At 34.5% G+C, this 24,196-nt stretch overlaps 1 protein-coding gene across 4 annotated transcripts in view; it reads right to left on the bottom strand.

The window, feature by feature from the left end:
- HOMER1 (homer scaffold protein 1) overlaps nucleotides 1–24,196 on the bottom strand; it is a 138,768-nt gene that overhangs the window by 51,387 nt on the left and 63,185 nt on the right. For all 4 annotated transcript variants that reach the window (XR_007726826.1, XM_050795701.1, XM_050795699.1 and 1 more), the window contains exons 3-5: nucleotides 22,516–22,647; nucleotides 18,520–18,612; nucleotides 10,418–10,557 (exon numbers count right to left, since the gene is read on the bottom strand). Coding sequence is in view for 3 of the 4 variants with exons in the window: in XM_050795699.1 (XP_050651656.1) it covers nucleotides 10,418–10,557; nucleotides 18,520–18,612; nucleotides 22,516–22,647 (365 nt within the window). In the remaining variant the exon portion in view is untranslated. The remainder of the gene's footprint in view (nucleotides 1–10,417; nucleotides 10,558–18,519; nucleotides 18,613–22,515; nucleotides 22,648–24,196) is intronic.

Raw genomic sequence — 24,196 nt, 5'->3', positions numbered from 1 at the left:
TTCTCATGCCTCAGCCACTTGAGTAGCTGGGATTACAGGTGTGCACTACCATGCTCAGATAATTTTTATATTTTTGGTAGAGACGGGGTTTCACCGTGTAATGTTTACAATCTTCTTTCTTTCTTAAAAAAAGGTTTTTTTGTATTTTTTCTTTTAATTAAAAAAAAATTAAAGGAAAAAAATCAACTAAACCTCTTTAAAAGTCAGACAGCAAATGTACCCCCATTCCCACTCTCTATAAGAGCTACCTCACCTATTTTGGAGAGAGAAAATGCTAGAAGACAGGAAGGTTTCATATTTTTACGTAGGAAAACTGATACTCAGTGAAGAGCTCTTAAAAATAGTGATATTTTAGTAAGAATTCTTCCTCTTTAGTCCAGCTCATTTTTCCTTTAAAATAAACCATCAATTAGCTTTTAAGAAATAAACATAAAAAAAGCATATTGCTCTATTTATCAATGAATAAATTCCTAAAGCCATCAAGTTGTGAGGGTATAAGAGGAAATCATTAATTAATAGGAATAAACATTAATAGAAAAAAGCAAACACTAAAAACCTAGGAATATAGGGGAACTTCCTCACCCTGATAAAGAGCATCCATGAAAAACATACAGTTAACATCATACTTAATGGTAAAAGACTCAGTGCTTTCCTTCTATCAGGAACAAGATTAAGATGTCCACTCTTGTCACTTCTATTCAACACTGTACTACAGGTTCTAGCTATAGCAATGAGTTTAAAAAAAAAAAAAGAGAAAGAAAAGATATCCTGATAGGAAAGGAGAAAGTAAACTATCTTTATTTACAGAGGATATAATTTTATGTATAGAAAATCCTAAGGAACCCCCTAAAAATGATTAAGACTAATAAATGAGTTCAGTAAGTTTGTAGGATACAAGATCATTATACAACAATCAATTGTCTTTCTATATACTAACAATGAACAATTCAAAAGTGAAATTAACAAAACAATTTCACTTAAATAGCACCAAAAAAAATAAAATCTGAATAAATTTAACAAAAGGAGAAAATCTATACTCTGAAAACCAAACAACATCGTTGAAATTAATTAAAGCAGCTCCAAATAAATGGGAAAACAGCTCATGTTCGTGGATCACAAAAGTTAACATTAAGAGGAACATTTTGGCCATGAGCTCCAAACTGATCTACATATTCAATACAATCCTTATCAGAATCCCAATTGGTTTCATTGAAGAAACACAGAAGGAAATTCATATACAATTTCTAGGCACTAAAATTCATAGGGAAATTCTAGGTACTGAGAAGAGTCAAAACAATCTTGAAAATAATACAGAAGTGATCATACTTCCCAATTTCAAACTTAACTACAAAGATAAATTAATTAAGACAGTGTAGGCCAGGCACAGTGGCTCACACTTGTAATCCCAGCACTTTGGGAAGCCAAGGCAGGAGGATCACTTGAGGTCAAGAGTTCAAGACCAGCCTGGCCAACATGGCAAAATCCTGTCTCTACTAAAAATACAAAATTAGCTGGGGGTGGTGGCGCCTGCCTATAGTCCCAGCTACTCGGGAGGCTGAGGCATGAGAATCACTTTGAGGCATGAAAATCGCTTGAACCCAGGAGGCGGAGGTTGCAGTGAGCCGAGATGGCCCCACTGCACTCCAGTTTGGGTGACAAAGCAAGACTCTGCCTGAGAAAAAGAAAGTGTAGTCCTGGCATAAACATTGAGACCAATGGGACATAATTAAGATTCCAGAAATAAACTCTCATATTTACCATCAGCTGATTTTCAACAAGGGTGCCAAAACAGTTCAGTGTATAAAAAGCAGTCTTTTCAACAAATGATGCTGGAACAACTGGATAGATGTGGGCCTCTATCTCACATCATATATAAAAATCAATGGACCAAAGACCTAAATCTAAGAGCCAAAACTATAAAAGTCTCAGAAGAAAACATATGTGTTTATCACTGTAGCCTTAGATTAGGCAGTGATTTCTTAGATATGACACCAAAAGTGTAAGCATGAAAAAAATGAATGAGACTTATTTAAAAATTTAAAACATTTGTGCTGCAAAGCACCAAAAAAAGAAAAAAAAATTAGTGAAAAGACAACAGAACTGAAGAAAATATTTAAAAATCAATTATCTGGTAGGAGGTTAATAACTAGAAATTATAAAGAACTACAACTCAACAACAAAGAGACAAATAATCTAATTAAAAATGAGCAAAAGATCTGAACAGCCATTTTTCCAAAGAATATGCACAAGTCACCAATAAGGCACATGGGAATATGCTCAATATCATTAGCCATCAAGGAAATACAAATCAAAACCACAATGAGATACCACTTCACACTTAAACCAGGATGGCTATAATAAAAAAAGACAATAACAAGTGCTGATAACACAGAGAAATCAGAATCTTTATATATGTGCTGGTGGGAATGCAAAATGGCACAGCTGCTTTGCAGTTCCTCCAAAGGCTAAACATAGAATTACCATACAACCCAGTGATTCTACTCTTAGGTATATACTCAAGAGAATTGAAAACATATGTCTGCACAAAAACTCATACACAAATGTTTATAACAGCATTATTCATAATATTGGAACTTTCAAAAAGTGGAAACAACCAAAGTGTCTATCAACTGATGGATGGATAAATAAAATATGGTATATCCATAGAACAAGAACATTAGACAAGAAGAGAAAATGAAGTACTGATATATACTATAACATGGATCAACCTTAAAAACACATGCTGGCTGGGTGCAGTGGCTCGCACCTGTAATCCCAACACTTTGGGAGGCCAAGGCAGGTATATCACTTGAGGTCAGGAGTTTGAGACCAGCCTAGCCAACATGGTGAAACTCCATCTCTACAAAAAATATAAAAATTAGCCGGCATAGTGGCACACTCCTGTAATCCCAGCTACTTGGGAGGCTGAGGAAGGAGAATTGCTTGAACCTAGGAAATGGAGATTGCAGTGAGCCGAGATGGCACCACTGCACTCCAGCCTGGGTGACAGAGCAAGACTCAAAACAAACAAACAAACAAGCAAACAAACAACACATGCTAAGTGAAAGGAGCCAGTCACAAAAGACCATGTATTATGATTCTATTTATATACAATGGTCAGAATAGGCAAATCTATAGAGACAGAAAGTTGATTTAGTGGTTGCCTAGGGTAGGTGGAGGGAGAGTGGGGATTTACAGGGAGAATGACTACTAATGAGTACAGAGTTTTTTGGGGGTGGGGACTAATGAAAATGTTCTAAAATTCACTGTGGAGATGGTTACATAACTCTGTGAATATACTAAAAACCACTGAATTGTATACCTTAGGTAGTTAAGTTATTTAGTATGTGAATTATATCTCGATAAAGCTGAGATATAATAAAACAGGGTCCCAAAACCTAACAATTTTGTCAACAGTGAATACACGGCCAAGCTAAACTCTAAATGGAAAATGGCAGACAGAAAACAAAAGTACAATGTACATTTATTTAAACTGTTCAGTCTTATCTATATTTGACACATTCTACAAGGAAGGCAGTCCCTGGAGAATGACCACTTTCAATATCAGTGACTGTGTCCTTATTTCCACATGAAGTGTGAATCTTATGTATTATCCCCATGACGTAAGAATGGATCCAATCTTTGCAGAGATTCCTTTTAAAGATGTAGACGAGAAACTATATGGGTTACCTAGTCTCCAACCTCATTTGGCTTCATTTTATAAAGCTGTAATATGTTTAGATGAACCCTGCCCATTCCATTTTACCAAAGGCCTCACCACTATTTACTGTCACATATAACACAAATGTCACGCATTTTGTGGCTTGCCTGGCCTCTGCCTAGGTTTGCACCTTTATCTTGGCCCTAACTATTTTGGTAAGAGGAAAGATGGCCAAATCCAAAGGAAAAAAACATTCTTTCCTACATCCTAGAGCAAAACTGTCCATATCACCTACCTCTCTTCCAATGAAATCCCCACTGTAGCAGGCTAGGAACAGAAGTGGAGGGGAAAAAGGAATTTTTTTAAGCCCTCCACAAGAAAGAGATCATAATTAATCTAGGATCAATCTATTCCATGGCAAATGACCACACCTGTATTTCCAGCTACTCTTCTTGAAAAGAGAAACTGACAATCACTAGGAATGGATTGATGAACATTCTTTCCCATTAATTATAACAGTAAGGCAGAGGTGAAGAAGAGGAAGGGTCTAATCGCCATTGGAGGTGGGTTAATAATGTCTTTATCTCACACGAAGAATGGTTTTTTTCTTGTGAATAATCTATATCAAGTGATAGTGCTTGACAAAATGGTGTAGCAAATTTTAACTTTTTCCTCAAAATCTTTAGAGAATAAACGTTAGTTCTTTAAAAAAATTCAAGACATGAAAATGTAAATGTATCTATTCAGAAAGCTAATAAACAGTCACTAAATTATATTTCTTATTTCATCTTATTTTAAAATATATAAATTGTTTCTCAGTTTCCAGAGAACGCAGAACAGTGTAAATGACCAAATTACTACCATACTTCTTATAAAATACTATTGTTCACAATTATAGTAAAAAATTTCTGACATCTCTAAATTGTTGAGTTATGATCTCTCACAAATGTTCCTTGCCTTCAAGTTAATCTAGAAAAACCTAATCTAGTTTTTGAGGTTTGATGGTGGAGGAATAATGATATTTAAGTCAATTATTAAGGAGAATCCTACAACTTAAAATTTTCACCTACAATTATATCAATGATAAAGTCACTTCTTCTGAAATCAAGTCCCAGCTTTATATACAGTACACAGTCTTATCCAAACAAAAGTTATCCACAGAAATTACTTCTATTTTAGTTTATTACTATAATCTAAGATTTGCTTACTATCCATGAAAAAGGGAAACATATCACAGTGTGGAGAATATAGTACCTGAGAGTTCTTAACAGCCAATCACTTTTTTCCTGTTTTTATCATCTTAAAAGTACAGTAAATCCAAACTATATTTAAGATCAGGGCCGGGTGTGGTGGCTCATGTCTGTAATCCCCTTTGGGAGGCCGAGGCAGGGGGATCATTTGAGGCCAGGAGTTTGAGACCAGCCTGGCTTACATGGTGAAACCCTGTCTCTACTAAAAATACAAAAATTAGCCGGTCGTGGTGGTGTAAGGCTGTAATTCCAGCTACTTGGGAGGCTGAGACAGGAGAATGGCTTGAAACCGGGAGGTGGAGGTCGCAGTGAGCCGAGATCACACCACTGCACTCCAGCCTGGGCAACAGAGTGAGACTCCATCTCAAGAGAAAAAAAAAAAAGATTAAGCACTTCCTTTTGTATTTTAGTTTGCATTTATTCTGTTAAATATAAAAAATGTTGTACTTATTTTGATGTTTTTGTATTTAACTAGCATTTAGTTAAAATGCTATGTAAAATTTCCAGGGAAATTTAGTTTTTGAAATTGCACAAAAATTCCTAGTCATAGTTTTAAAGTGTTTCTAAAACTCTGATGATAAATACACATGCAGTAAACCCATACAGATGTCATACATTGTGATAAAACTGTAGTTTTACTGATTTAAAGCAAGACTAATATGCTAGAAAGAAGTATTTCTGCATACATCCTTTAATGATTATCTGTTGGAAACACATAATGTGGCAGAAAACAATCTCTTTAACAGAATAGAAGGTACATGCAATATCCCCAAAAATACATAAATTCTAGAAGCACCATGAGAACACATTATCTAAACATTAGAAGAATCTAAATATAATCAGTGTTTAAAAGAGTCCATTTTCTATTAAGGTAATCAAACTGTTATTAAAATTTATCAGTACAAAAATAGCTTCACAAACTGCTAATGTATATGTCTTTTCTGAACTCTTGAAAATATGACAACAATTATTTATCAATATTGTACCATATTTGAGGATCAAAAAATTGTAATGAACAAAATGAAAACTTTAAGTTTTCAGTATTACATTGTGACAGCACTGGAATACTATAAAATCAACTATTTCCAAGATAATTTTCAGTGGCTTTAAATCTTTTTTAGAAAATCTATTATTATTTATTTAAAAAACAAACAAAAAAACAAGTAAATTCTAGAATTCCAGATAGTTGATGCTATGAAGCAAACAAGAACTCCCTGGAAAGAGAACAAAACCTTCCCTCTTACGTATATGCCAGTCTATTAGTATATAGCTACTTTTCTTGATATACAACTAATCTAAGATTGGTTTCAAAGGATTTTCAAGTGTATACCTGCTCAATCTCAAAAGACATTATCATTTAGGTTAAAAAAAAGATAAACAGCAATTTAGATAAAATTTAATAACATTTCCCCCCCAAAAAAATCAGTAAACATTTCATCCTCATGATCTCCCTTTTTTACACATCTCTAAACTTTAAAAATAAGTACACTAAAACAGTATCAATTCACTGAAGCTTATTCAATAAGAATGTTTTTGCATAGTTTATGACAAGGATATAATACAGTAGTATAGCACTTGACTAAGGAGTATTGAGCAGCTCATACATTTAAAATTTAGTTCAGCTGCATAGCTAAAAATCAAAGAAAGTAGTAAATGATTCAAGGTAATCTATAATGCCACTGAATCAGGTATAATACAAAAAGTTGTAATAGCTTAGTAAATACGTTTTTCAAAAGTTTAAAAGTAATTTTAGAAAAGTATTTGTGAATTTGTTTTAAGAATAACACAGTGGAGGAGGAGTAGATGAGGGCAGAGATGAAACAAGACTGGCCATTTTTTCATAACTGTTGAAGGCAGGTGACATGTTTATAGGAGTTCATTACAGTATTTTCTCTCTGATGTATGCTTGAAAATTTTTATAATAAAAAGTTATAAATATTAAAAATGTTTTAAATCTTGCTTATTTCTCTAAAGCTAAGTAACTTTTAAAGAAAGACTTAAAGAACAAACTAACCACATTAGTAAAACTTTCAGTGCTAAATGAAAAGCAGGACCTGCTTTTGATATGTTAATTAACAAATTCATGAGGTTTACTAATAAAATTTGAATTTTAAGAAAAGAACAAATGGCTTGCTAAGTAGCTATTACTACAGTCAACTCTTAGTTAATCTGACTGACTAGATCACTGTTTCCTACATCCCCCATCTTTTTTTAGAACGTAGACATTCTAGTGATTTTGCTCCTTATTTAGCAGTTAAATGGAATCAACTAAAACAGAGAAATACTGGCAAAAAAATTTTTTGCTATTAATTATTTTCTGCTAAAACACATATTGGAGAAGGAAGACAATATAGTCTAAGCATTAAAAACTTAAGATTTTATAGCACTTTGGGAGGCTGAGGCGGGTGGATCATGAGGTCAGGAGATCGAGACCATACTGGCTAACAGGGTGAAACCTCATCTCTACTAAAAATACAAAAAATTAGCCGGGCGTGGTGGCGGGTGCCTGTAGTCCCACTTACTCGGGAGGCTGAGGCAGGAGAACGGCGTGAACCGGAAGGTGGAGCTTGCAGTGAGCCGAGATTGAGCCACTGCACTCCAGCCTGGGCGACAGAGTGAGACTCTGTCTCTAAATAAATAAATAAATAAATAAATAAATAAATAAATAAATAAATAAATAAAATGTTAATTGTGTTCCTTTGCAATGGGAAAAAATAATAGTGTGCCCAGTTTAAAAACTTGTGAGTTTTAGATTTCAATAAAATTTATTTTAATATTCTGTTTCTAATCATGAAACATGGATCTTATTTCTATATAGGTCTCCTAGGACAGGAACAGTTACTAACTTCCTGACAAAACAATGTGCTTGTGTTGGGTATTTGCCTAATGAACTGTAACTGACAGTGCATACCAGGATCAGAGCTGAGCTGTAGAATCACATTTGTTACTAATGAACTGTGTGACTTAGGTAACTCATCCAACCTCTGGGATTTAGTCTTGCACATGCCAAAGGCACACACTTTCAAACTTTGACATTTTACACTATAATCAGCACACACACATATACGTAGACTACTGAAACAGTTTCTACTCTCAATATGAGTTTTACTCTAATGTTTTCTCTTTGGTTTCATTATATTTCATTTTTCAGAAAGCCACAAATGGCCTATTAAACTGATATCAAACTACCACAGTTCAGAAAATCATGGATTATATCATCTCTGAGGTCTCTTCTAGCTCTGATATTCTGGGATTCTAGCATTAACTTAAAATACTCAATGTTCTATACCTCAGGTGGAAATTTTGTTTTCAGTCAACTAACTAGCTGAATACTGATTAATACTGACTAATGTAAAACCAAAACAAGTTCAGAGAATGTCTTAAAAAATCCTGTGAAGTGTTTTTCAACAAGAACTACAAGATTATGTAATACCTCTCACATAATTAAAAACTTAAATTGACCTGTTAAGTTTTATATTCAGAACTCCGTCAAGTATCTCCATGACTCATCTATAAATTCCAGTAGTCAAAGCAGCTGTGTACTTCATGTCAAAGCAACTCTTATTAAAGACTCTTGAGAACAGAGAAAAATCATGGAGAAGACCAATTCCAGGTAGTAACTCCAAATACCAAGGATTAACAAAATTGTAGACATTGGAAAATTTTAGGTGCATAAAGTAAACTAAAAATAGCTTTTACAAATGTTAAATACAAAATTTCTTATTTCTAAAAGCTACAGTATTCAACACAGATGGCTCAATTTAAGTGTTAGCCAAAGAAATCAATATAATTATATTTGGTGAAGTTGTAAGTCTGTTTATTAAATGGATATGTTAAATCTAATTTAATAGCAAGAAAATTTTTCCTATCCTCAACACAGTAAAATATTTTTTTTAATTGCATACTAATACGATTATTTACTTGTAACTGCATATTTTAAAAGACTATATAATGTAAACATATTATTCAGATCGAAAGCACTAAAATTTTTCATGTGTTCAGTCATCTTTATAACTATAAACAGAAAATATGGTTATACCACAATAAAACAATAAATCTATAACTCCACAATATATCTGTTTTATGTAAAATTATTAGCACTGTTAGCAACAAATTAGAATAGCCTCATAGTCAGTTTTCCTCTGTTCATTCCTAAACAAACTTTTTTTGTTTTTTATAGACAAGGTCTTACTTTGTCACCCAGGCTGCAGTACAGTGGCACAATCATAGCTCACTGCAGCCTTGGATTCCCAGGCTCAAGGGATCCTCCTGCCTCAGCCTCCCAAGTAGCTAAAAGGTGTGTGCACCACCATGCTTGGCCTAAGTTTTTACATTTTTGTAGAGACAGGGGTCTCACTATGTTGCCCAGGCTGGTCTCAAACTCCTGGCCTCAAGTGATCCTCCTACCTCAACTTCCCAAAGTGCTGGGATTACAGGCATGTGCCACTGCACCTGGCCATTCCTTAAAAAACCTTAACTAATTTTTTCTTCTTCCTCAGCCTGACAATGAGGTCTCTCAATGTTAGCCTCTACTATATTTAATCCTATGCCCTTAATATTCAACAAATTTCAATCAAAATAAAAATTCTCATGAGAAAGAGAGTTGAAGAGTATCTATCTCACTTCACTTCAATTTTGCTTAATATGCCAAAGGATTTTTTTTTAATTGGTCCCCAAAAGAAATGTACTATGAAGGAAAATTGTTTTCCTAATTTTAACTAAAACTAACCTAGTGAAAAGTTTCCAAAGAAGGATAAAAAATTAACTTTAAAACAGACGACTGATAGGTATTTGTTTTACATTTGCAAGATTGCAATTGCACAGACCTCCTTACATCCCAAATATACCAAGTATAGCCAATAATTAATGTAACTGGTTTGGAACACATTTAGGATAAATTATATGTTTTCAGAGTTATCAGATTCTTTTAAAATTCAAAAGCAAGTGAAGACTTATCTCCTGTTAGTTGGTGTGCAAAGATAAATCTGCCATTAACATTAACAAACCCATGCTAAAAGTTATCCCACTGTTTCCTTCCGTGAAATCATGTGGTGAGATCACCTCAGACTATGATAAAGCTTAATTTCAGAGTGGAAAGCCTACTTAAAAAAAAAATTCCAACTTACAACCTTCAAGAACATACACAAAAATAGAAACCAGGTTAATAAAGGAGGCCTTTTAGAGGCTATGTTAAAAGACAGGTAGAAGCAACTTACAAGATTTTATTTCACTGAAAAACAATTGGTACTGTAATTAGCCTAGTGCTCCTTTTTCTACATAAAGGAAATGTTCACTGCAGTCCATCTATGCAACTATAAACTACAAGTTAATAAAAAGTTTGTGTATTTCACTTCTGAGGTTAACAGAAGCAGCAAAAAAAAAAAAAAAAAAAGTCAAAGTCAACCTAGAATTTTCACTCAAAGCTTGTAACTATAAAGGTTCCTGAAACCAAACATTTCCATATTTACACATTTACTTAATCATGATTGCTGAATTGAATCTGTACCTATGTGAAAATGGCAATGCATTCTGAGTTGGTTCAGCCCTTGGCTCTGAGTTCTGTGTCACATCAGGTGTTCTTTCATCGTCTGTCCCGTTGATACTTTCTGGTGTTAAAGGAGACTGAAGATCCCCACCTGCGGATTCCTTTAAAAAAAAGGGGTGGAGGATAAAGAATAGTTACACTTTTGTTAAAGTACACAATATCATCTTGAGGTTAAAACTGCCTTTGATGTATGCTAACTGATGAACCAAATTTCAACTGAAATTTGAGTCAAAGACTTAAAAAATATAACATAGAAATTTTTATTTTTTATTCATGGCAAGCTATGAGAAAAAGTTTTTGAAGCTGGGCTACTCACAAGAAAACTCTGAAACATACAATTTAGAAATGGAAATATAACGCAATTTAGAAACAGTTTCAAATAACCGAAAAATGTTTGGTTTATATAACTAATTGGTCAGAATAAAAGATATTCAAAGAATTACTATACTTCAGAAGAAAAGATGCACAAAAACACAAGAAGATGTGATGCTGGTGGAAGAAGTAGATAATGGAAGGGGTACAGGAGAAGAAGTGGATGAGGAGAGGGGGAGGATGAGGAAAGGGGTGAATGAAATTTGCAGCATGTTTTTTCTGCCCTACTTTTCAATCCCTAGAGAGCTACTTAGAAAAGCAAGAAGAAATGCCTCTATAACCTATTATCTATAATGATGTTAGTGCATTTCAGCTTACCTTGTCTGGTACTCATAATGGAATTACTTTTCTTCACAAAATTTCCTGTCTTATTTCTACTTTTCATTAAGATTTGCCTTTCAAAGTAAATTTATTTAAATAGCATTAAAATTTATTTCATTTTAAATAAATTGAATTTAAAATTGAAGCTCAAGCTGACACTTATGTCTGCCACCATCGGATTAACCAAATTTGATATTGGAAATCAGAATGAGGAGTCATTTGATAGACCTATTAACTAGGGGAGGTGCTAAAACCAGACTGTTAAAGAGCAGCTTGGTGGACCTCTTATGATCCCTGGGCAATAAAATGTCACAATTGAAATATCTGTCTATATTTGGGGGGAAAAAATAAGTGTCCAACAGGACAGTGGTTAGGAATGATCATAATTTGTCAACTTAAAAAAATACAAGATTTCCTCTAATAAAAACAAGACAAATATGAGCAATGTAGCAAAATGCATATAATTTTTAAAAATCAGAATGTAAAACAGTAACTGGGTTATGATATTTATATCCTTCACATTTAGAATGTTACACATGAAGTGCTAGAAAAAAATATGTAAATATTAATGTGGTGAGACTTACGTTTTTGGGACTTCTGGTTTTATACTGCTGTATGTATTTTATTTCACATTTAAGTATTTTAATTAATAGTTCCATAATGCTATAAACTATACAAGCTGTTAAAGATCAAAAGGATACTTTCTTAATTCCACATTATCACTTAAACCATTTTTCAATTTTCAGTAGAACCTCTATTTTGACCTTTAATTTCATTTTTATTAAATCTTTCTCCTAAATCTGCTTTGTTTCCATTAGCTGACAGTCAATGCACGAATAAAATCTACAGTATAATGTGACAATATAAAAATGTTTTACAACAAAGTCAAATCCTATTAAGTGAATAATGGGAATAGCAATCACAAAGTGACTACTTCTAGGTCAGTTATGGACCATATTAATTAGTCAGAAAAAATTTAACCAGCCAGTAAGAAACCATAAAATAATAATCTCTGGTATTAACAAATCAGGCTTATTACTCTCCAAAACAGGCCAAGCCAAACTAAAATAATAAAAGGTTGAATGTGCAACCTACTAAACAGTTAAATTGCTGAAGATTCAGTTCAGTAGAAATGATAACAGAAACAAATTACCGGCTGGGTGCAGTGGCTCACACCTGTAATCCCAGCACTTTAGGAGGCCAAGGCAGGCAGATCACCTGAGGTCAGGAGTTCAAGACCAGCCTGGCTGACATGATGAAACCCAATCTCTACAAAAATACAAACAAAATTAGCTGGGCATGATGGCAGGTGCCTGTAGTCCCAGCTATTCGGGAGGCTGAGGTGGGAGAATTGCTTGAACCCAGGAGGTGGAGGTTGCAGTGAGCCGAGATCATGCCACTGCACTCCAGCCTGGGCAATAGAGCAAGACTCCATCTCAAAATAAAAAATAAAAATAAAAATAAGCAAATTACCTATTAAACTTAAAGGGCATAACCAGGGTTAGCAATTAAGGATTAACTCAGGGATTTGCTGGAACTGGTTGACAAGAGTGTGCAAAAATACATTAGGATCAAAAGAGAGAGAGGAAGAGCAGTAGCAGTTTGACTCCTGGTTGTTACCATCTTCTGGGATAAATGCTCCTGTCACTTTGAGGGTGAAATAAGAGGCAGCAGGGTTTGGGGCATGGAACTTGGGGAGGCTACAAATGTTAATGCTACTAAAGTAGAAAGACTATTCCCAGGGGCCAGTTAAGAAGGGGAGAAAGAAAGGGATAGAGGTTGTAGCAATTCCAACATCTCAAAGCAGCAAGTTTTTCTTCAGAAAACTTGAATATTAGTTATATTTAAGTAAAGGCATAGTTATCCTAGGTCATTATACCTAAAATGAAAAACAAAAAGCCCACCCAAAGCATGGTATTTTATTTTTTTAATTTAATTTTTTATTCTGAACCAATTGAGAACTTGGGTTTTTTAAAAGTCAGTTTTAAAAATATAAAATCAGTATTTACTGATGAGAAACAAGAAAAAATTCCAACAGTACATGAGGGCACAAAAGGAAAATGAAATCCTCTTTCCCTCCAACTACCCCAGAGGTAGCCAAAAGTATTCTGTAAAACCTTCCAGAAATTTTGCATATGCTAAAAATAGTACTTGAAACATATTTTGTATTTAACATATTCTAAGCATCTATTTCTTTTTTAATCTAAATTTTGTGTAATTTCCTAAACACCCTACTTCAGTTATTCTTTTTTGGGGTGTGAGAGTGTGTGTGTGTGTGTGTGTGTGTGTGTGTTTGTGTGTGTGTATACCCAAAGCTGATAAGAAAAATGAAAAAAAGCAAAAAATAAAATGAAAGAAAAACAGATCAAATGATCCTTTCTATTGACTTTATATCCTTGCTTTGAGAAAATAAAACCACTTACATCTCATTTTGTTTGAGAAACTCTCCCTATAACTCCCACCGAAACAAATAATCTACAGTAAGAAAAAGGACAGTAGCACTAAAGAAAAAACATAGAAGTACAAATCTGAGAGAATATCAAGGAAACCAAAACTAACAGATGCAACCTATTATAAAAAAGGCACCTGAGCACAGATGTGAGATTCAGGAAATGCTTCTTAAGAATTCTCTCTTCCTACCCATTTGTGAAGTGGGTAACTTAAAATTAAAATAAAACCCACAAATGAAATTTTGGCTCAAAAGCCAAAAAATGAGAAATATTCTGGGACACATAGAAAAAAAATTGACCTTGACCCTCACTCTAGGACAAGCCTTTAGAGTGTTATCAACGACCTACTGCATATTGGAAGGGTGGGCTGGGGAGGTATGCAGCAGCACTGCCATGACCCACTATACCAAATATCACTACCACCTTCCATTTCATGCCAATAAAACCTGAAATTAAATTCCCATTACAGTTTCAACCTTGTTGGCCTAAGGAAAACAGGGCCCTTTCTTTACCATTTAACAAAAATTCACGGAAGACTCAGTCCATTCTAGGGTTTTATACTTAAACAAAGATGAGAACCACCACTGTTTTCTGAGCAGAGGGTCTGACAGAAAAACTGGGGGAGGAGCTAATAGTGTTGAGATCCCATGGCAGTGAGAATGGAAAGAAAGAAGACAGCAGAAGGATACATAAAGGAAGATGAGGCTGAGCTCTCAAACAAGATCCTCATATCCTCAGTCATACATTTTTCCTCTAGTTGGTCACCATCCAGAGCTACCATTTCTGAAATCCATTTTGTGACAACCACAGAAGTTCTTACAATCTGACTTTCTGGATTAATTTATGCTCTTCCTTCGCTATGTAAAGTATACTGGTTGATTGATGCTTAGGGTTAGTGGATTAACTGTCACTCTGCTTGAATATTCTGCAACCACCAGCTGCATAAAATGCTTACCAAGAGTCAGCTGTATGTGTCCCAAACCTGTTTATGCCAATTATATTTATATAATTGTAAAACTGAATTAAGTACTATGTAAACTACTGATTTTGAATGCAAAACTAGAGTGGTTATTTTAATGAAAATCAGGCTAAATACTTTGAAATGACTAAAATGTAAATGGCTAAAAAATTAAAACTCACAACTGAATTAGGCATATATAATATTCTACAATATAATATCTAACATAGGAATAGCTTCGGCATCTCCTAGAAACTTGTTAGAAATGTAAATACTTGGGTACCATCTTAGACCTACTAAATCAGAAAGTCTGGGAGTAGAGCTCACCAATCTGAGTTTTAGCAAGTCTTTCAGGGAATTCTGATGCAGAATTCTGATGCAAAGTATTTTTCAAATACATATTGTATAAATATACACTTAAGACATCTGAATTTTTAAAGACAACTGTTAGTGCCAGACACGATGTTAAGGCCTTACATCATCATCCTCCCCATTACAACCACATCAGTTGTTAATATTTATCTATTATCTACTATATGCGAAGTACTTTGTAATCCTCATTTAATTCTCACAATATTCCTAATAAGAACATATTGTTCTCATTCTCATTTTATAGAGGAAGAAAAACAGTGACTTGCCTAAGCTCAGAAAACTATTAAGGGTTGGAGCCCAATTTCAAATTCAGATTCTAGAACTCCCATTACTAACCATGACCTGACACTGTGTCGTTACCATATTTATTGATGATGATCAATGATTCTATAAGTAATGTAATACTCACGTTACAAACATATAAACACACTAGAATTAAAGAACCAAGTGTATTACATGGCAACAGAAAAGTAATTTATATCTAGGTCTGTCTGACTCAAACTTTTAACCAGTCTCTTACACCTCCCTCAAATAAAAACGAAAGCTATGACCAACCAAGTTTCTACTACTATCGATTTTCCTCTTTAACCTATTATTAATTATCCCACTTAACCGTTCTTTTGTTAAATTCCACAGTAATGTTACATTCTTCAGGCAGCATTAATTTAGGAGACTGGGTTAAACCACTGAGAATCAAGTAGGGTAGGCATGGCCAATGGTCATACAATTCAAACTAGAACAGACACATTAGATATTATCACCCAGGCTGCAGTGCAGTGACGTGATTGTAATAACTCACCGCAGCCTCAAACCGCTGGGCTCAAGCAATCCTCCCACCTTAGCTCCTGAGTAGCTGGGACTATAGGTGCATACCACACCTGGCTGAACTGATAAATGTTTTTTAAAAAATGATTCTCTCTGGCTTCTGTATATTAAATTGACAATTAGGCTTCAAATGTTTTGATAAGATAAATTAAGGTCCATATATTTTGGCTCTCAAATAGTGATGAATTTAAGATATTTCCTTATTCTTTATATTTCATAGTATTTTTCAAATATAAGCATCTTTTATATATTCCTTTAATCAAAGCAGAGGCTTAAAGTCATTCCTTCCACCAAAGAGGAACAGGTATTAGCAGCAACTTATAATGGTTCATGACCAGTTCAACTAAAATGGAAGTTACGATTAGAGAAACAGAAACTAATTACAATGGCAAAGCTTAATCCATTGCAATTTTATTAAAATCCTTTGAGTACTCTTTTACTGAATGTGTTGTTTGATGCATCTTCTCATAACACTGGAACCATTCACTAGAGGAACTAGAGCTCCCAACATGTACTGGCATTTAATTTTAAATGGGGCTTTATGTTTAAAAGTATCACTACACTTTCACAGCACTTAGAGAAGACAGATACAAGAGAAGTTTCAAATGATCATCAAAGTTATTCCAGGTCACTGCATGTACAGATGCATAATGGAGCTTTGGCTTCAATCCAGGGTACACCTTTAGTCTATGAGGGAATATGTACTTTAAGCATATTTAACAGTGCTCTCCTTTATTCTTATTTAAAAAAAAAAATTCAACTCTCTATACCAATAGAGTTTTCCAAATAGAGCTGGGTGATAGAAGTGGAAAGGGAGATAAATAAAAAATAATTTTCTAAACTGTTCTAATCATTGGTTAGTTATTAAATTCCAAGGCAATTCCTACTTACTTCAAGAAAGTTCCATGTAAATCTGCTACTACTGACATTCCAGAGAAACATTTGTAACATCTGATTCTTCCTTTCCATAAAAGCTACTGAGTACAGTTCAGAAACAATTACTACAGAGGAGAACAGCCAAGAGCTGAATCCTACTTGTAGGAAACAATTAAAATTAAAATTAATTTTAGAAAAGCCTACTATTAAAAAGCTGAAAATAGTGGCATTCTATATTAATCAGAGAGTAAAACCCTTATATTATAAAAGTACCAAAATGTAACTATTTAATCAACTTTACTTGGAGATATAACTTCCAACTGAAGGAAGATTATGATGGACAAGTAAAAGGTCCTTTGTTCAAAGAAAAAGTAATACTTTTGTAAAACCTATAACCATTGTCTCAGTGCTAAGCATAAAGATGTTCCAACTTCAGATTTAAGTATACTTTAAAAGTATGTAAAACAGGCTGGGGCAGTGGCTCACGCCTGTAATCTCAGCACTTTGGGAGGCCGAGGCAGGCGGATCACTTGAGGCCAGGGAGACCAGCCTGGCCAACATGATAAAACACCACCTCTACTAAAAATGCAAAAATTAGCCGGGTGTGGTGGCGCACACCTATAATCCCAGCTACTTGGGAGGCTGAGGCATGAGAATCGCTTGAACCTGGGAGGCAGAGGTTGCAGCAACTGGAGATTGTGCCACTGCACTCCGGCCTGAGTGACAGAGCATGACTCTAGCTCAAAATAAATAAATAAATAATAAAAGTATGTAAAACAAACCCTATTGTTTGTGCGTGTGTGCATGAGTGTGCACATATTTTAACTTTATGTATATGACGACATTCTGACATCTTTTAAAAAAAGTTTCTGGCTGAGAAGAGACTGCTTCTCCCCTCTAGGGCTAGCTAATTCTTAAGGACAGCAAGAGCCCGGTCCAGAGCATGTCTCTGATATGCAAACTAGCCAATCCAGAGCCATACCTCCTCTATCTGATCCATACATCCCAGTAGACAATATTCCTCTAACTTACTCCATCCCAGGGCCAGTTACCAGACAATGAGGGACCACCCCTATAGTTTAGAGCCCCCTGAAATTATTCAACCCAGCCAATCCTAAACTATTTCCCCCTCTCTGCTTTGCCTTTCCCATAGAAATTCCAATAAAGGCTCTACCTCGGCTTTCCCTTCACTCCTGCTTTCTGTCTCTTGACCACTTTAAGACTTTCCCTGTTTCTAGGACCTGCAAGTATAATATACTTGTTTTCCTGAACTTTTCCTGTGACTCCCCTGGTGGTTACATTTGACTATCACATGATCTTTAAGTACTTTTGCTAAGTTACAAGCACATTAAATACTTTGAATTGAATTACTAAACTGAAATTTTGATTAAAAATATTCTTGTAGGCATTGGCATATAGAAAAACCTTTTTCCACCAGTACAAATTAAGTAAAGGATGCATTTCTCTCTCTCTCTCTCTCTCTTTTTTTTTCTTTTTGAGACAGGGTCTTGCTGTTGCCCAGGCTGGAGCACAGTGGCACAATCATAGCTCACTGCAGCCTCGACCTCCCAGTCAAGTGATCCTCCTACCTCAGCTTCCCAAGCAGCTGAGACCATAGGCTTGCACCATCACACTTGGCTAATTTTATTTTTATTTTTTAAAATTAATTTAATTTTAATGAGGTCTCCCTATGTTGCTCAGGTTGGTCTTGAACTCCCGGGCTCAAGTAATCCTCCCACCTAAGCCTCTCAAAGTCTTGAGATTACAGGTGTGAGCCACCACACTAACGGGTGCATTTCTATGTGTACTTTGGATATTTGATTCTGGCATAAAGGATACTATCTGAAATGAACAATGTTCATAATTAAGAATAGGAATGATAAACCCACCTGTGAAGGTGTACTGGTAAGTTCCATCTTCTCTTGTGATTTTTCCTTTGCTAGTCGAGCAGCTTCTTTAAATTCCTGAAACTTCTCTGCAAACTGAATGTATAAAGACTACATACATTAACCAAATAAAAATAGGTCACAGCGCCCACTTTTACCTCAGTAAAGTTATTCATTTTCTGAATAACTGACTCTACACAAGCAATATAGCCTCCAAACCAATTATAGCTTCTAATATGAAAATGACAGAAAATGAAACCTAATTCCAAACATTTGTGCACTATGAAGTATTCTGACAAATCTTATTCAAAACATCATGATATATCTAAGTTAGACTTCAGAGTCAGCTAGCTTACCAAAAGGACTCCTGGTTGGTCAGAAATAATTTACTAAGACTAAGGTAGGGGAAAGAATCAGTAAACATAAGCATACTGTGCTATGTTAATCATTGAGAAAACTGAATTTCACAAATATCCACTTGTAAACATCACAGTATTTAGAAAATGCTTTTAAATTCTACTAAAATATAAACTCTCATAATACACAACACATTTTAACTAATACAAATAGCAATATTTACTATTTTCACTAACTGACATAACTAAAAATTAATTTCTGACGATTCCTAAACAGCTCATGTACAGCAGCAGAAAGGAATAACACTCAACGGTCTTTAAGATGGATAACAATTTCAAAACAAAAATTATTGTACATGAAACACTAATTCTTAGGAACTCATAGGAAACTATAAAACATCCTGGCCACAAAGAATATCTATTTATGTTTTGGAAGTGGAAGCTAGTCTATCACTATTATCAGTGAGAATAAGTTAAGACTACATAATAACTACATTTAAAAACCCCAAATCTCTATGCAACTTAAAGTATCTGTTAGAGTTGGTAATTAAAACATGAAATTATAGTTCCTTTCTCAAATCCCCATAAATCAACTCTGATTTCATTTCCATCCTGGGAAGAAAAATTTTGGAAAGAAAGGCTTGTGATACTCTAATCTTGGAGAGATGGAGGAGGGTCAAAATTAAAGTCGTCATTATCACGACTTTTTCTTCTTACCTTAAACCTTGTCATTTCTACCTATAATCTGTAGCTCAGTAAAGTGAATTTGTGCTACTATACTCATCTAATTGAACGGAGTATCTCCAAACAGTAAAATACCTGAATACAAAGCTACAAGGATCTCTCGCTCACATTAGTGGAAATGAAATCAAATCAAAACTTCTCTTTAAGTAATCTGAAATAGTATACAAGGTTTTTCTTACACTAATTTAACATTCCACAACAGTTAATGTTTAAAACCCTTCGCAACTTCATAAAAATCTACACCATTTCTAAGTTTTACATCCTTAGTTTTCAGCAAAAGAAAAAAGTGACAGCTTAGGTTTCCATGATAACAAAATAAAACTTAGTAAGCACTCTAACAATCCAAGCATAGCTGGAATTTTGTTCATACCAGTCAATCTTAAGAGACCATACATTTTTTTTTCAACGATGCTACTTTCCCTTATTTTGAGATGTCTTTGTCTAGAATTGCCTTCTCCAAACCGTTATAATGTTTTGACTTACTCATGGCTTTTAACTGATAAAACAAGCTAGAATATTTATGTACTTGCTTCGTTTATATAAAATATCATAAACTCCTTTGAGCCTCCTACAGTCTGCAAAACACCAAAATTAGTCTACAAGGTAGCCTGAAAAATAAATTATGATTTTTTTTCTTCTTTGGATCAAAACATTCTGAAAAGACTGATCTTAAGCTCTTGGAGCCAAGTTCTGTGAGTATATAAGCTCGAAATGGCTCCAAGAGCTTAAGAGCTATTTCTCAATATTCAACCCACTCTCAAATACTAGGAGATTTACCACCAGTACGGCTGGTCAAAAGTATATGCTAACTTTAAAGAAGAAAAAATCTAAAAAAAATAAAATAAAAGCCATTCTCAGAGAAAAGTTCAAACAAGGGAAAAGAGTAGAATTGACAGAAGTTAATAAACTATTCCTTTACTACATTAGCTAGCTGCTCAGTAACTTGAAAGATGTCATGAACTTAATTTATAGACAAAAATTACTTAGCCCAAAAAGCATTTAAGGCATTTAAGCCAAGCTTATTTAAGAAAATAATCCACGATTTAGTTCTTGTATTGTCAAGTTAAGAAATTCGGCAAGTAGATATATTTAGAGATTTTTTTTTTGCTATAGTCTTTAATAGGCAATAAAAAAAACAAAAACAAAAAAAAAACAAAAAACAAAACAAAAAAAAAAACACCAAGTTCTAAAAAGGTTCTGAATGACGGCAAAAGTATTAGAATAAACATAAAATTTCTCAACAAAACTGTTTATGGAAGAGCAATGTTCACTGGATACCTGTATCCTAGTTATGTTGAGATACTTTGAATGTAAAACTCTTATCTTTACCACAGTTCAAGAAATATATTTAAAGAATAAGATGTGTACAAGAGAAACCAAAAAGATAATATTTGTTCGTTGTTGTTTTTTGAGACAGTCTTGCTCTGTCACCCAAGCTGGAGTGCAAGTGGCGCAATCTCAGCTCAGGGCCCTGGGTTCAAATGATTCTTGTGTCTCAGCCTCCCAAGTAGCTGGGATTACACAGGTATGTGCCACCATACCCAGCTAATTTTTTTATATTTTTAGTAGAAACCGGGTTTTGCCATGTTGACCAGGCTGGTCTCGAACTCCTGGCCTCAAGTGATCTGCCCACTTTGGCCTCTCAAAGTGGTGGGATTAAAGGCATGAGCCACTGTGCCCAGCTTTAATATTCGTGTTAATCATCCTATAGAAAATGATTTATAATCACCAAGGCAAAAGTTAAAATAGTCTTAAAATTCAGATTTAAGCCATAATTCATATCCAAAAGATAACAAAAACACTTGAAAACTGTGTTAAGAAATGTTTATAATTAGAAGAAAAAAAAATAGATTCAATATATATTCACACCACCAAGTGTAAGATTTCTAAAAAGAACCCAGTTTAAGAATTTGAATACAGAATAATGTCTAAAGCAAAACAGCTTAAAGTTTAATGTAAATATAAATGGTGTATATCTATAAGAGCCTGATTTCTCTGCACTTGAAAAATTTCAACTCTCTAGCTTGAGTTTTATATCATATCCTACATATACCAAATCACATGTAAAGTATTTAAAATATATGGTTATTCTTTTAACTGAATGCTTCAAACAGAGGTTTTAAGAATAAATCTTTAGGTCTGGCAGGCACAAGATCTGAAGAGAAAAGTGAGTTTTACTTTTCTCCTTGATCACTTAGTATACTGAGATTGTTTTTTCTTATATATCTGTGTAACATCCACAAGAACCCAAGGTGCTGCTGGTATAAACATTACCTGCCTTTTGCTTATTGACAGGAGAACTGTCTTATTTCCAATATTCAGCCTGGTGATGCTTTGCATTTTATTGGCCTTTCTGGTCACTTGGTGAGTATTATCTAAAAAGTCCTCATGATGTCTATAGTATCTCAGTCTGCACTGCATCAGAGCTCGGAGTATTCCACATCCAGATAAAGCACAATTTCCCCTAAACACAGTAATCTGTATGTACCTGCTGTCACATCAAAATGCTGAAATCTATATCACTGTCAACTTGAGTTTTCACAATTCAAAAGACCTTGGTAACTGCCTACATTGCAGACCATCTCCAATTGAGGGTACTAATCTCTAACAAAAATCCATTCTGAAGTGATAATCCCCACCTTTTAATTCCTATCATACAGACAATTAACCACATAAATCCTTCTCAACCAATGATGACTGTTTTTAATGTGTACAATACATTTTCCAAGTGACAGTAGCATCTAATGATCTCTTGCTTCTTGCTCTGAAGTCACTACTGTTGTTCTGAGAATATTAAATAAATTTCTCCTATATTTCATACTCTCCATTTGGTATTACATATTTAAGATATATGACTTGAAGATGAAGATTTTCATTCAAATTTTATGATTTAACTCACTTTCGAAAGATGATGCTCAGAGGAGAATCCCAATCCATAAACGGTGTTTGCCCGGCTATCAGCCCACTGGCCAAACTTCTGAGATGTTTTAGTAAATGTCATGTTTGGGGTGATGGTACTATTTATTATTGCCTAAAAAATAAAGCAAGTATGAGTAACCAGCAAAAAATCAGCAAACAGGCATTTAAATACAAGACCATTCAGTTACATAAAAGCTTAGGATGATCAATAAGCCACAATGTTAAATACATAAAGATAGTTACAGAAATAGTTTCTGGCATTATAAGTGATAGTGTGGAAATATGTTAACTAAAATATAAATATGATGACACTCTATCAAAAATTTCAACATTTTACACTCAAATAAGTTTACCTATGATCCAAAAAATGTCAGAGTTTTTAATGTGGTCAGTGTTTTCCTTTTCAATGTTTAGAATTAATATTTATTAATTTTGGATGATAATCACTAGAAGAAAGTAGGCCTTAATAGTGGTTTATGTAAAAGTAGGGTACCACCCTCTAAAGAATCTTTCAAAAATGAAAATATACATAGAAAATATGACACTGATTTTCTTCTTCTTCTTCTTTTTTTGAGATGGAGTCTTGCTCTGTCGCCCAGGCTGGAGTGCAGTGGCACAATCTCGGCTCACTGCAAGCTCCAACTCCCAGGTTCACGCCATTCTCCTGCCTCAGCCTCCTGAGTAGCTGGGACTACAGATGTCCGCCACCATGCCTGGCTAATTTTTTTGTATTTTTTTGGTAGAGACAGGGTTTCACCATGTTAGCCAGGATGGTCTCGATCTCCTGACCTCGTGATCCACCCACCTCGGCCTCCCAAAGTGCTGGGATTACAGGCACGAGCCACCGTGCTTGGCCGACAATGATTTTCTAAAATCCATAACTGAGTTTTCTTCAAGGTGATTTACCTGAAATACATTATGATACAGAAAAGACTTGCAATCATTTAGTACTTTTTCCCTTTATTCAAGGAAAAAACAAACTTCTAAATATAGAGGTATTCCTTGCTATACTCGGGAGACTGGTTCCAGGACCCCTGTGTATACCAAAACCCGTGCATACTGAAGTCCCATAGTCAGCACTGCAGAACCTGCATATACGAGGTCAGCCCTCTAATACTTGGTTTTCACATCCTACAAATACTCTATTTTTCGATCCACATATAAGTGAACCTGCATAATTCAAACCAGTGTCAAGAGTCAATTGCATACTCATTGCTTTTCTCATAAAGTGGTGTAGATTCGTGATGTTGAGAATTGCTATCATTTTTGTTTCACACATAATTTCTTAGAAAACTAGTATTTTAGCATGTTACTAAATATTAACTTTGGTGATCACCGTAATAAATTTCAACTATCATAAAATATTAACTCATTCTCTCTGCTAATACCATAAAAGTGAGGGGGAATCATTTTTTTAGTCTAATGCACTCCAAATTTAAGATTAGAAAGTGATTCCAATAGTAATAGCTAGATGTTAACAAATCCATAAGCAGTCATCTACTGAACTCTTATATGTGGAATGAAACATCAAGCATTTTCTGAACTAAATTTGCTTACCATGTGAGCATTTTCTAAACAAAACTAAATTTGCTTACCATGTGAACAACAGTATAAAAGGAAATATTTAAGAGATATGCAGGTATTGGAGAAGTCATAAAAAT

Source organism: Macaca thibetana, chromosome 6, assembly GCF_024542745.1.
Source record: "Macaca thibetana thibetana isolate TM-01 chromosome 6, ASM2454274v1, whole genome shotgun sequence".
NCBI lineage: Eukaryota > Metazoa > Chordata > Mammalia > Primates > Cercopithecidae > Macaca > Macaca thibetana.
Note: the sequence above shows the minus strand (reverse complement) of the source record. Positions and strands in the feature narration are given on the sequence as shown.